A 14,451-nucleotide genomic window follows, 5' to 3' on the forward strand; every position below is an offset into this window, starting at 1 on the left:
GGAATTATTTTTTTTAAATAGAGCCTTACCTGCTTATTGAAAGCAAAATTTTTTGAATTGTAAATTCAGTTATTCTGACAACTCAATCTCACAGTTTTTTTATTTTCTTGATTACTGAGCCAGTAAGAATTACCAGAAACTTCTTCTATTTTTTTTTTTTTTATTTTTTTTTATTTTTTGACAGGCAGAGTGGACAGTGAGAGAGAGAGACAGAGAGAAAGGTCTTCCTTTGCCGTTGGTTCACCCTCCAATGGCCGCCGCGGCCGGCGCGCTGCGGCCAGTGCACCGCGCTGATCCAATGGCAGGAGCCAGGAGCCAGGTGCTTTTCCTGGTCTCCCATGGGGTGCAGGGCCCAAGCACCTGGGCCATCCTCCACTGCACTCCCTGGCCACAGCAGAGAGCTGGCCTGGAAGAGGGGCAACCGGGACAGAATCCGGCGCCCCGACCGGGACTAGAACCCGGTGTGCCGGCGCCGCAAGGCGGAGGATTAGCCTAGTGAGCTGCGGCGCCGGCCAGAAACTTCTTCTATTTTGATATACATATGTATTATTTATTATTATCTATTATGTATACCTATACTAAAACTCACTGGAGTAAATCTCTTGACTTTTTGAAATAAAGCTGACTTTAGAGATTTAGAATTTAATTACATACCATATTTATTTTTTCTGCTTTTACTGATGGTTATATTTTTTCCTTTGCAGGAGGAAAACTGCTAATGATGTGAATGGATTTAAACCTTTGTCAGGCGATGAGGTATTTTTTAAAAATGGTTTTAACTAGTTCATTAGTATAAGAAGGGATATGACATTATAGTCTTCCTATTTTTTTCTGGTACATTTTCAGTAGAGTCAGGATCATCAGGTAAAAAATTCATTGACAACTTCATAAGTTTTCAAAGTTTTGTTTTTTCATTTGATTTTACTCTTATATGTGTGTCTCAAACAAAAATGTTTTAAAAGTATTTCTCTGTTGATTGGCCTTCCTGACTTTGTTTAGCACTTGAAGAACAATGGGAATTCTACTAGCCTTCCCTTATCTAGAAAGGTTCTTAAGTCACTCAATCCAGCAGTCTACAGAAATGTGGAATATGAAATTTGGCTGAAGTCTAAACAAGGTGAATGAAAAATCTTGAGTTTTCGTAAATTTGCTTTGTTGCTCTTGAAAGCCAACTTTATATTATGCTGATTTTTTTTTTTTTTATAGCTCAACAAAAGCGTGATTATTCCATTGCTGCTGGTTTACAATATGAAGTTGGAGAGAAATGCCAAGTAAGTGATTTGTGTAAAAGGAGAAAAGAGTTTACTTGATCTTATTTTTTCTGATAGGAACCAGAAAATATCTGAATGTGTTGGTAATTTGACATTTCATAATGTATTTATCTTTTCAAAAACAGTGAGAGTGAGCTCCCATCCTGTGGTTCACTCTGCAAATTCCTTCAGTGGCTGGCTGGGATTGGGCCAAGATAAAGCTGGGAGTGGAGAATTCAGTCCAGGTCCCCAACATGGTTAAAGTGTGCCATCACCTGCCTCTCAGGCTGTGCATTAGTGGGAAGTTGGGATTAGTAGTGGAGCTGACTTTTGAACCCAGGCATGTAGGCATCCCAACTTGTGTCTTTAACTGCTAGGCCAAATGCCCACTCCTGAGAATGTATATATTTTAACAGGTTACAAGCAGGCCATGTTGTGGCACAGCAGGTTAATGTGATCCCATTTAAGAATGCCAGTTTGAGTCCTGGCTGCTCCACTTCTGATCCAGCTCCTTGTTAATGGCTTGGGAAGTGGATGGAGACCCAGGTACATGGACCCCTGCCACCCATGTAGAAGACTGTGATGGAGCTAACTGGCTTCAGCCTGGCACAACCCTGATTGTAGTGGCCATTTGGGAAGTGAGCCTGTGGGTGGAAAATCTATTTCTGCACGCCTGCCTCCCCACTCGCCCTCTTTGCCTTTGTCTTTTAAAAATAGACTTCAAGCAGTAGCTTTTTTTTTTTTTTTTTTTTTTTTTAAGAATTTATTTATTTGACAGAGTTACAGAGAGAGAGAGGTTCAGAGAGAAAAGTCTTCCTTCCATTGGTTCATTCCCCAAGTGACCACAAAGGCCGGAGCTCCACCGATCCGAAGCTAGGAACCAGGTGTTTCCTCCCAGTCTCCCATGCGGGTGCAGGGGCATTCAAGCAGTAGCTTTTTGACACATTTCTTTTTAATTTTTTAATTACTAGTATTATTTTTACAGATAAGAGTTAGACAGTGAGAGAGAGAAAGGTCTGCCTTCCGTTGGTTCACTACCCAAATGGCTACAACGGCCGGAGCTGCGCCAATCCGAAGCCAGGAGCCAGGTGCCTCTTCCTGGTCTTCTATGCGGGTACAGGCGCCCGAGCACCTGGGCCATCCTCCACTGCCCTCCTGGGCCACAGCAGAGAGCTTGGACTGGATGAGGAGCAACCGGGACTAGAACCCGGCACCCATTTGAGATGCCGCCGCCATAAGCGGAGGATTAACCTAGTGAGTCATGGCACTGACCCCTCCCTTTTTAAATTTTTTATTATTATTATTATTTGACAGATGGAGTTAGTGAGAGAGACAGAGAGAAAGGTACACATTTCAATATATTGCTAGAAGCTTGTGTGAGTCTAAAACCATTGTATCCATTATATGATCTTAAAAATGCAATTCAGTCTTTGGTATTATTTCAAGGAAGTAACAACATTTTAGATGTTCGATATTTTCATTATAGTTGTCAAATAATTGAAATTGATTCAGACTTTCTATGAATGGTACATGCGTGCATTTTTGTGTTGGACTGAGGAAGGAGAGTGACCATTAAGAGGAGTTTGGCTTTTTGTTTTGAATAAGCTGCTATGCTGGATTGTTGAAGGGAAAAGTTAGATTATATTGCTCTTTCCACAGCCTGGATGATTTTGGCCCCTTTCCATCCCTGGATCATTAGCAGTGTCATACCTGGTGGGCTGCTATTGGCATCCAGTGGGTAGTGGCCACAGATGTAGGTACACATCCTACAGTGCAAAGGACAGCCATTCCTTACTATCTCTGCCTGCCCTAACAGTATTAATCAGTCCTGTCAGTAATGCTCAGCCTGGAGAGACCCTGGATAAGATAATTTATAAAGTCTCTTTTTTTGTTAATGGAAAAAATGCTTCTGTTTCAAAAATAAAAATCCACACATAGACAAAAATGCTATGTGGAAGTTTATTTTCATAAAAAAGTATTTATTTATTTGAAAGGTAGAGATACATAGAGGGAGAGAATGAGATTATCCATCTGCTGTTCCATTTCCCAAATGTCTGCAATAGCTGCAGCTGGGGTAAGCTGAAGCCAGGAGCTTCTTCTGGGTCTCCCATGTGAGTTCAGGGCCCCAAGCATTTGGGCTATTCCCTGCTGCCTTCTCAGGCACATTAGCAGGGAGCTGGATTGGAAGTGGAGCATCCTGGAATTGAACTGGTGCCTCAGATGAGATGCCAGTGTTGCAGGTGTGGCTTAATCCACTATGCCACAATGCTGGTCCCAGGTGTTTAATAAAACTACCCTTTTTTAAAAATAATTATTTAATTTTGTGTCTTGGTTCTAACGAAAAATAACCTAACAATTTAATCATGGGTCATAATGTTTAAAAGTTAGTTTTCAGGGGGAGGGACCCTGTGAAATTGGATCTGAAAGAAATGCTCAGCTGAGAACTCACAGGAAGCATCCTTCTCCAAAGTCCGTAGAAACCATTTCGCATAACAAAATTATCAAAGGATAATTTCCAAAATCACAACTCCTTGCATTGAAAATTGGAATCTTTAAAATAAAACTGCGTTCGAACAGCCTTTGACAAGCATTCCTTCTTGACTTGTGGAGAAAACACTGATTAATTTTATGATTGGTTTTTATGAAAAGTATCTGACTAGAATCACGTAAAGTAGATAGATGCTATTGGTGAAGTGGATGGTAAAGCAGAAACTGAGATGACTCAAAGATGGCATTTGTTTACTGAAATTAAGTATGTAAGATAAGATTAACTTAAGAAATATCTTTTTTTGTGTTGTGAAACTTTAATGAGAGAAAGGCATCTGGTTGTGATTGTTTTTGATTGAAATGTAGCTTGAGGATACTACTGATAAAAGGTTGCTTAAAGCAGTGCTGTGTGTGTTACACTTGTAGTGTTGTGATTGGTAGGTTCACCATTTAGTGTATATAGCCTGACAGTAGGAAGAAGCCTTAAGGTTTATTCTTGTCACTGTTTAAAATTGGGTAAAACCAATTGTATGTTACAGTTGGTCCATTTTTCAGGAGAAAATTGATCACAGTTATACATTTTAAATCAGAATAATAGGAACATAATAGCAATTTATAGTTGTTCCCATTGATAGGGTGGTTGCTGTGTGAACGTAGGCATCCTTTATATGTACCATATGTACCTTCCATTTCCTTATCTACAGTTACTAGCTCCAATTTGCATGTGAGCAAAGTGAAACATGGTAAAAAAAAATTGTCCATGGTCATACTGCTGGTAAGTGGGAAAGCATGGCCTGCTTGAGGTGTGTGGTTCCGAAAACAGGACATGCTGGTTCTCTTTCATCTCTTGCTTGGGGCCTTAATAGATTCTGTTCCTATTTCAAACTGTTTAGACAAACAATAATGGGAAATTTTGAAAGGATAAACAAGAAACTTGTTTCTTTTTTTTTTTTCTAGGTAGTATCTGAAGGTTAGGGAGACAAATTTTATTGTACATCCTTTGAACTTAGATTGTTTTTATCAATAACTATATATTTTCTCTTTAATTGAAGATCGTTAACATTTAAAAGGTAATTACTAATGCACAGGAAGCAGATGACTGATTTTTATTTCTGGAATTGTTCAACAGGTTAGGTTGGATCACAATGGAAAATTTCCTAATGCAGATATTCAAGGAGTTCACTCTGAGAATGGACCAGTTTTGGTTGAAGAATTGGGAAAAAAGTATGTACTACTTTTTCAGCTAAGGCAGTTACCTGCCGTTTTTTCTGCCTAATGGAATCATGAGAATCCTTTCTAAATGGCCCTGTGTATGTTTGCAAATTCAGTGGAAGATATTCCCCATGTGCAGGAAGCATGTTCATTCAGATATTTAGAAAAGTAGCTTCAGTTCAGATTTTGTAAATTTTGCATTTTAGCAGATTTTGAGAATACGTGTTTCGTGGCTATTTGTTTAAAATGTGTCATGACTGGATTGTGAAGTTGAACTACAGAAAACAGGGACCTGTTTTCATTTCTGATTTGATTTAGTGCTGCATGGCAATGCAGTTAGTACTCGGTAACATTTGTCAGAATAGTAAGTATTACTGAGTTGCTGTTACACAGTGTTGTTTTAGATTACCTCTTGTTTCAGTTGTTTCTGCTTTTATTAGAGAAAAAGGTAATAAATCATACTTAAGACCTTAATACTGAAAAATATCGAACATACCTAATGTATTCAGCACTTGGCTTTAACAACTAACAGCACCATAACTACAGAATTGTTAGATGTAGAAGAATAACAGTCATAACATGTTTTGTTTAGATCTTTTTTTTTTTTTTTTTTTTTTGACAGGCAGAGTGGACAGTGAGAGAGGCAGAGAGAAAGGTCTTCCTTTTGCCGTTGGTTCACCCTCCAATGGCCGCCACGGCCGGCGCACCGCACTGATCTGATGGCCGGAGCCAGGTGCTTCTCCTGGTCTCCCATGGGGTGCAGGGCCCAAGCACTTGGGCCATCCTCCACTGCACTCCCTGGCCACAGCAGAGAGCTGGCCTGGAAGAGGGGCAACCGGGACAGAATCTGGCGCCCCAACCAGGACTAGAACCTGGTGTGCTGCCGCCGCAAGGCGGAGGATTAGCCTAGTGAGCCGCGGCGCCGGCCCTGATTTTATTTATTTGAGAGGTAGAGTTGTAGACAGAGGGAGAGACAGAGAAAGGTCTTCCATGCACTCGTTCACTTCCCAAATGGCCACAAACGGCCGGAGCTGAGCTGAGCTGAACTGAAGCCAGGAGCCAGCAACTTCATCTAGGTGTCTCATGTGGGTGCAGGGGCCAAGCAACTGGGCTGTCTTCTACTGCTTTCCCAGGCCACGAGCAGAGAACTGGATCAGAAGAGGAGCAGCCGGGTCTAGAACTGGTGCCCATATAGGGGGATGCTATTGCCACAGGCAGAGGCTTAACCCACTAAGCCACAATGCCAGCCCCAGAAAATATGCTTTTGCTTTTGCTTTTTGTTATTTTACTTGATTAGAATTGTGTCTGGAAACAGAAATGCTGTTTGTGCTTAACTCATAATTTGTTTTCAGTGCGAAAACTAAAGCTGAGAATTGTTACATAACTTAAAAATGAAGTATGTATACAGCATAGTAAGTACTCTTAGTAGGAGTGTTTTACATTGTTACAAGTCTGTTACTTTCCTCTGAAGACATGCTGTGAAGACCCTCAAACCACCTCCCCCAGAAAGCTGGAGCACAGTGTCAGGAAAGAAGATGAAAAAACCTTCTACTTCGGGACAAAATTTTCATTCTGGTAGGAGTATATCAAGTTACCATTTCTGTGAGATTGGGATGATGATGCTTGGAGTTGTTTGTAATAGGAAAATTGTGAGGTATTTTTGGGTTCTTGTCACAGAAATGGATTACAGAGGGCCAAAGAATCCAAGCAAGCCAATAAAAGCCCCATCAGTACTACCTCCTCGGCTCCAGCATCCTTTGGGAATAAGACAACATGCATTCTCTTCAGGGGCACAGTCTCAGAAATCCTCCAGTGAACACAAAAATCTTGCCAGGACACCTTCACAGATCATGAGGTAACTTCCTGAATTCAGCAAGCTAAGTGGAAACTGAGAGGCCATTGTTACATTGGTCACATTCTGTGCATTTAAATAGTTAAAACTTTTTGTTCAAGTACTTGTCTATATCATACTATTAAATATATCACTGGTGAAATGCTGTGTGAGTAATTTGTTTATTTATTTGAAAGGCAGAGTTATAGAAAGGCAGAAGCAGAAAGAGAAAGGTCTTCCCGTCTGCTGGTTCACTCCCCAGTTGGCCGCAATGGTCGGAGCTGCGCTGATCTGAAGCCAGGAGCTTCTTCTGGGTCTCCTACGAGGGTGCAGGGGCCAAGGAGTGGGGCCATCTTCTAATGCTTTCCTAGGCCATAGCAGAGAGTTAGCTTAGAAGTGGAGCAGCCAGGACTCAATCTAGCACCCACATGGGATGCTAGCACTGCAAGCGGCGGCTTTACCCTCTATGCCACAGTGCTAGTCCCAGGAGATACTCTTATAACCACATTTTACTCTGGCACTTAGTATTTTCTGGTGACCATCTGCTGGTTCACTCCCCAAGTGGCCACAGTAGCCAGGGCTGGGCCATGCCAAAGCCAGGAGCCTCATCCTAGTCTCTCACATGGGTGCTGGGGCACAGCAACTTGGGCTGCTTTCCCAGGTGCATCATTAACAGGGAACTGGATCAGAAGTGGAGCAGGGGCCGGCACTGTGGCTCAGTTGGCTAATCCTCCGCCTATGGTGCTGGCATCTCATATGGGCACCGGGTTCTAGTACCAGCTGCTCCTCTTCCAGTCCAGCTCTCTGCTGTGGCCCTGGAGGGCAGTGGAGGATGGCCCAAGTGCTTGGGTGCCTGCACCGCGTGGGAGACTAGCCTCCTGGCTTTAGATCGGCATAGCTCCGGCCGTAGCGGCCATTTGGGGAGTGAACCAACAGAAGGAAGACCTTTCTCTCTGTTTCTCTCTCTCATTGTCTAACTCTGTCAAAAAAAAAAAAAAAAAAAAGAGCAGCCAGAAGTTGAACCAGCTTCCCATATGGGATGCCTTGGCTGCTGTGTGACTTGCTGTGCCTCAATGCCAGTCCCAGATACTGTCATTTGTAAAATCAAACCAACTGAAATTATTAGTTTACTTTGTTCTGATGAGTTTTGATTATTTATGGTAATTTTTCTAAATACTATGGGGTACAGATTTTAGGGTTATGTAATTATGAGTATCAGCATTCTGACTAAATAACTGTAGACAGATGAAATTCAGGGTCATGTTTTTCCTGTGCTGGGTGAATTTTAATTTTTCCCTAATTTGCCATTTTGCTGAGTAGGTAGTCACAGCTCTCTGGAGCAACTTTGGCTGAGAGCTTGTATTTGAGGTTGACTTGTCTTTATGCAAACATGGAATGGCTGCTGGAACCTTCTCTGTCCAAGCGCTTCTCTCCTCAGTTGCCATAACAACTCTATCATCAGTGTACGTGCTTGACATGCTCTGATGTTTGTTTATATTATTTTCCATATTTGGGCATTCCCTGGAAATGCACTTAACATTTTGCCATTAAAGATGTTGTGAATAGCATCTTTTTTTTTATTTATTTTTTATTTATTTTTTATTTTTTTTGACAGGCAGAGTGGACAGTGACAGAGAGAGACAGAGAGAAAGGTCTTCCCTTGCCGTTGGTTCACCCTCCAATGGCCGCCGCGGTCGGCGCGCTGCGGCCAGCGCACCGCGCTGATCCGATGGCAGGAGCCAGGAGCCAGGTGCTTTTCCTGGTCTCCCATGGGGTGCAGGGCCCAAGCACCTGGGCCATCCTCCACTGCACTCCCTGGCCACAGCAGAGAGCTGGCCTGGAAGAGGGGCAACCGGGACAGAATCCGGTGCCCTGACCGGGACTAGAACCCGGTGTGCCGGCGCCGCAAGGCAGAGGATTAGCCTAGTGAGCCGCGGCGCCGGCCGTGAATAGCATCTTTAAGACAAAGATTTCAGTTCTTGGTCTGACAAGAACTTACCAATATTGTTTTAGTTTCCGGGGGTGGTTGTAACAAAGCCTCACTTACTGGTTAGTTGGAAACAACTGATATTTATTCTCTGACAGTTTGGAGGCTTGCAGTGAAATCAGGTTGTTGGTAGGCCTGTTCTATTTCTGAAGACTTTAGGGGAGAATCTTCCATTCCTCTCCTACTTTTGGTGCTATGTGCAGGCCTTGGTATTCTTTAGCTTATAGGTGTATCACTTAATTCATTGTTTCCATCATCACCTGGTATTGTCTGTGTGCATTTATGTCTGGGTCTCATAAGAACAATAGTCATATGGGTTTTGTTCATACTCTGTCTGGTATGACCTCATCTTACTTCGAGTGTCCAGGAAGACCTTGTATTTGAATGTACCAGAACATATCTTTTTTTTTTTTTTTTAAAGATTTATTTATTTGAAAGGCAGAGTCAGAGACAGAGACTATTCATCTACTGGTTCACTTTCCCAATGGCAATAATGGCTAAGGCTGGACCAGGGTGAAGCCAGGAATATGGAACTTCAACTGGGTTTCTCAAGTGTCTGGGAAAAGTACAGGAACTTGGGGACATTTCTCCACTGCTTTGCCAGGCTCATCAGCAGGGAACTGGATCAGAACTGGAGTAGCTAGGATTTGAACCAGCTCTCATGGGATGCTGGCATTACAGGCAGCAGCTTGACTTGCTGTGCCACAGTGGCAGCCCCTGAACATATCTTTTTTAGAAGATAAATTCAATTTATTGATATTAATACTTCAATGCATTGCATGTTTTAAAGGGATATGAGATGAGTTTATAACATTTAAAGGCTGTTTATTCTGTTTAAAGTCTGTTTCCTATCTGGTTTTTCCCAGTAACCTAGTTTCCTTCTGTTGAGGTATTCACTATCAATAGACTCTTTTATGGCTTTGCATGGATGCTTACACATTGTTCAGAAGTTCCAGTAAGGATAAATGATAAAAAATTAGCTGGGAGGAGGATATGCCTTATCCCTCCAGGGTGTTCATTTCACACACACCCTGAGGAATAATTGGGTAACCAGTGATCAGAGGCTTGTATTCTTGGAATATGCAGCAATGCTTTATGTGGATACTTGGGGCCCATGGTAAATCACATCTCCCAAAGAGAATCTGTGCGACTAGTCAGCTAATTATGGCTAATGTCTGTTGTTTGCACGATGACCAGACTCCACTACCAGCTGATGTAACCTACTCAGTGCAGACACAGCACTTAACAGATAAACTTATTTTGAATATTAACCGTTGAAACTATAAAGGATGTGGAGGAAGCTTACAGGGAACAAGACGATTTTTCTTTATTAAAATTTTTGTTTTTTGATAGACTGGAAAAGGATTTTTTCCCCTTGATCACAAGGATACTTTTTACTGTTTTAAATAGAAAAACAATTTTAGAATTTATTTTTCATTTTATTTGAAAGATGGGGGGAGAGAGATGACAGAGACAAATTTTGTCTGCAGGTTTATTCCCTTAATGCTCCTAATAGCCAGGGCTGGGCCAGGCCGTTTTGTGGAGCCAGGCACTCAAATCTAAATTTCCCTTGTGGGTAACAGGGACCCAAGTACTGGAGCCATAACCTACTGACTTCCAGGGTGTGCATTAGAAAGAAACTGAATTGGAAGCCACATAGCCAATAGGGAATATGAGTGTTCCAAGAAGTATCTTTAACTTCCTGTCCCTGTCTTGAAGATTGAAAAAAAAAATACCAATTTGCTATTTAAATTGCTAATTTAAATAGTCATGTGTTTATCACAAACTGATTTTTTTTTTAAATTTTTTTGACAGGCAGAGTGGACAGTAAGAGAGAGACAGAGAGAAAGGTCTTCCTTTTCCGTTGGTTCACCCCTCAATGGCCGCTGTGGCCGGCGCACTGTGCTGATCCGAAACCAGGAGCCAGGTGCTTCTCCTGGTCTCCCATGCGGGTGCAGGACCCAAGCACTTGGGCCATCCTCCACTGCGCTCCCGGGCCACAGCAGAGAGCTGGACTGGATGAGGGGCAGCCGGGACAGAATCCAGCGCCCCGACCGGGACTAGAATCCCGGGTGCCGGCGCTGTAGGTAGAGGATTAGCCTGTTGAGCCGCGGCGCTGGCCCACAAACTGATTTTTTAACCAGTGTTTCTGGTGTTGACTGCAGTCTTTGAGGCTTTGGTAGAATGCTTCTGTCTACTGATGTTTCAAATTTAAAGTACTTTAAATCTATTCTGCAGACAAGTATCTTTGTATTATTAGGATCTTTTTCTCTTTTTTTTTTTTTTTTTTGAAGATTTATTTTATTTATTTGAAAGAGTTAGAGAGGTAGAGACAGAAAGAGAGGTCTTCCATCCGCTGGTTCACTCCCCAGATGAGCACAACGGCCAGAGCTACACCGATCCAAAGCCAGGAGCTTCTTCCAGGTCTTCCCACGCGGGTGCAGGGGCCCAAGGACTTGGGCCATCTTCTGCTTTCACAGGCCATAGCAGAGAGCTGGATCGGAAGTGGAGCAGTGCCCATATGGGATGCCGGCGCTTCAGGCCAGGGCGTTAACCCACTGCGTCACAGTGCCTGTCCCTGTTTTTCTTTTTTATGTGTTAGCTGTGTATTACTTGCTGTATACAAACACTTTCGGTATGTGACAAGATGGGTAACACATAGATATGAGACTTTTAGAAAATTTTGACATTATAATGGATTCCATAGCAATCATATGGTATTAGCAGTTAGAATGCCTTCTCCATTGTGTGTGAAAGCAAATATTACTAGTATATTTTCTTTAAACCTTTTTTTTTTTTTTTTTTTTTTTTTAAGATTTATTTATTTGAAAGGCAAGCTGGTGCTGCAGCTCACTAAGCTAATCCTCCACCTTGCAGCGCCAGCACACCGGGTTCTAGTCCTGGTTGGGGCGCCGGATTCTGTCCCGGTTGCCCCTCTTCCAGGCAAGCTCTCTGCTGTGGCCAGGGAGTGCAGTGGAGGATGGCCCAGGTACTTGGGCCCTGCACCCCATGGGAGACAGGATAACTACCTGGCTCCTGCCATCGGATCAGCGCGGTGCGCCAGCCACAGCGCGCTGGCCACGCGGCCATTGGAGGGTGAACCAATGGCAAAAGGAAGACCTTTCTCTCTGCCTCTCTCTCTCACTGTCCACTCTGCCTGTCAAAAAAAAAAAAAGAAAAAAAAAGTAAAAGAGTTACACAAAGAGAGAAGGAGAGGTGAGGGGGGAAGATGGGGAAGTCTTCCATCCTCTCGTTCACTCTCCAATTGGCTGCAATGGCTGGAGCTGCGCCAATCTGAAACCAGGAGCCAGGAGCTTCTTCTGGGTCTCCCAAACGGGTGCAGGGCCCCAAGCACTTGGGCCATCTTGTACTGCTTCCCCAGGCCATAGCTGAGAGCTGGATCAGAAGTGGAGCAGCTGAGACTTGAACTGGAGCCCATATGGGATACTGGCACTGCAGGTGGTGGCTTTACCTGCTATGCCACAGCTCCAGCCCCATACTAATATATCAAAATAAATTTATGGGGCCGGTGCTGTGGTACCAGCATCCCATATGAGTGTGGTTCTAGTTGTGGGGAGCAACTCGGACTATACTGTTACTGGAATTAAGACTTATTCTATGCATCTGCTCTCCCACAATATGGCGCTGGGAGAGAAGAAAACAGCTTCTGCACAGCTGCCTCCAGTTCAGCCAATAAACTGTAGGACTTGCTCCTGATTGGAGGAGAGCAGCGTACTCGGCGTGTGGGCAGCCGAGTTGGGATTGGCGGAGGAGGACTATAAAGGAGAGAGACGGCATGCATCAGGAACATCTAAGAGGAACATCTAAGAGGAACATCTAAGGGGAACATCTAGCTGAAGGAACACCTGTGCAGCCCCCGAGAGAGCCGGCCGGCGGTGTGCCGCTCCCCTGCGGAAGTGGGGAATGTGGCCAGGGGGAACTGCCCTTCCACGGAGGTGGAAGGGACAGTAGCCAACCCGGGAAGAACCAGCAGCAAACCCGGGGAGGGCCGAGCAGACGAAAGAACAGCGCAGGGTCCTGTGTTGCTCCTCCACGAAGAGGGGGAGCGACACTAGTCCCGGCTCCTCTTCCAATCCAGTTCTCTGCTATGGCCTGGGATAGTAGTAGAAGATGGCCCAAGTCCTTGGGCCCCTGCACCCACTTGTGAGACCTGGAAGAAGCTCCTGGCTCCTGGCTTTAGATCAGTGCAGCACTGGCCATTGCGGTCATCTGGGGAGTGAACCAGCAGATGGAAGACCTCTCTCTTCTCTCACTACCTCTCTCTGTAACTGTCTTTCTAATAAATAAAATAAATCTTTTAAAAAAATTTACAAGCTGTGATTATTGAATACTTATAGTTAGATTTTAATTCTACTTAACATTTAGAATTTTATTTTTAACAATCCTAATTTATTTAAGACCATTAGAATTCATCTTTGCTTCTAATGTTTAACATCTCTGGTTTGAAGTCTTCTGATAATAGAATAACAGAAAACTGTAAAGATGGTTATGAGATCCTTATATCTTTTTCATTTTTTCCTCACTGATAATGTCTCTTTCTTTGGAGAAAGCAAAATACTGGATTGCCATATGCTTTTATTAGTATGGCTATGCAAGAATATTACTGAACATTTCTGTTCAAGCTAGGTGAAATGTTCAAGCTAAGTGAGAATGGAAGCTGGTGCTGTGTGCTAGGTGAGGAGAAGATGAAAACTACACAGTACCAATCCTTGTTTTGGATGGTAAGAGACAGTAAGGTGGTGGTGATTTTCCAGAAAACTCTTGACGCTTGATGAGTGTTCTTTGGAGTCTTTTACTACTAGGTATTACTACTGGCCTAAGATTACGTACATCCAGATATTCTCTGTCAGTTATCCCTCACTGCCATTGGGTTTGATATCTGCTCTTTTGACATTAGAATTGAGTATAAATAAGGTCACTCAAGGACATTGCATCGCTAGTCTTTATTCCAGAGGTAAGAGAATCAGGTGGTGTCACAGTGTCCCTCCTCTTTTGAGGAAGATTGTTTCTGTTTGTCCTGTGACAACATGTTTTTCTTACAGGTTTTGGATTTTCATTTCCTAATATTGTAGAACTGCTAGATGTGGTAGGAATAGAATTGTTAGTGCCTTCATTCCCGACCCCACTTTCCCATTAAAGTTTGTCTTCTTGATTCTGTAAGGTAACATAATGCTACAGGAGTTTCCATTTGCTAAACATTTATTAACTCTGCTGCCAGAAGTTTTAAAATGTCTTAGTGTGGTTGAATTATCCAAATGTTTATATTGTAGAACATCATTTTAGTCCTCAGCATTTTTTTTTCTGACAAAAATGTTTTATTTGACAGAAAACCTGATCGTGAGAGAGCTGAGGATTTTGATCACACGAATAGAGAATCTCACTATTTTGGCCTCTCCCCTGAAGAACGCAGAGAGAAGCAAGCCATAGAAGAATCTCGTTTACTTTATGAGATTCAGAACAGAGATGAACAGGCTTTCCCAGCCCTTTCCGTATGTATAAGAGATTTTTAAAAAGTTGTGTTTAGAAGTCTCCTTTGTTACAGTTTCTATGTTAAACCATAGTGTGTAATGGTGAGCTAATTTTGGAACTGAAGGATACCTTAGAGATAATGTAGCTTTCCCTGGGTTTTACATTTTACATGTGGAATGTGAAGTGTAGCTTTA

General features: G+C 42.9%; 1 protein-coding gene across 2 annotated transcripts in view; it reads left to right on the plus strand.

The window, feature by feature from the left end:
• Window positions 1-14,451, plus strand: part of OTUD4 (OTU deubiquitinase 4) — a 58,136-nt gene that overhangs the window by 30,287 nt on the left and 13,398 nt on the right. For both annotated transcript variants that reach the window (XM_070047485.2, XM_089302434.1), the window contains 7 exons: window positions 705-756; window positions 1,000-1,117; window positions 1,207-1,271; window positions 4,867-4,961; window positions 6,421-6,524; window positions 6,627-6,804; window positions 14,115-14,277. In XM_070047485.2, coding sequence (XP_069903586.1) covers window positions 705-756; window positions 1,000-1,117; window positions 1,207-1,271; window positions 4,867-4,961; window positions 6,421-6,524; window positions 6,627-6,804; window positions 14,115-14,277 — 775 coding nt within the window. The remainder of the gene's footprint in view (window positions 1-704; window positions 757-999; window positions 1,118-1,206; window positions 1,272-4,866; window positions 4,962-6,420; window positions 6,525-6,626; window positions 6,805-14,114; window positions 14,278-14,451) is intronic.

This window comes from Oryctolagus cuniculus, chromosome 8, assembly GCF_051225735.1.
Source record: "Oryctolagus cuniculus isolate XC-2025 breed Fujian yellow rabbit chromosome 8, ASM5122573v1, whole genome shotgun sequence".
Taxonomy (NCBI): domain Eukaryota; kingdom Metazoa; phylum Chordata; class Mammalia; order Lagomorpha; family Leporidae; genus Oryctolagus; species Oryctolagus cuniculus.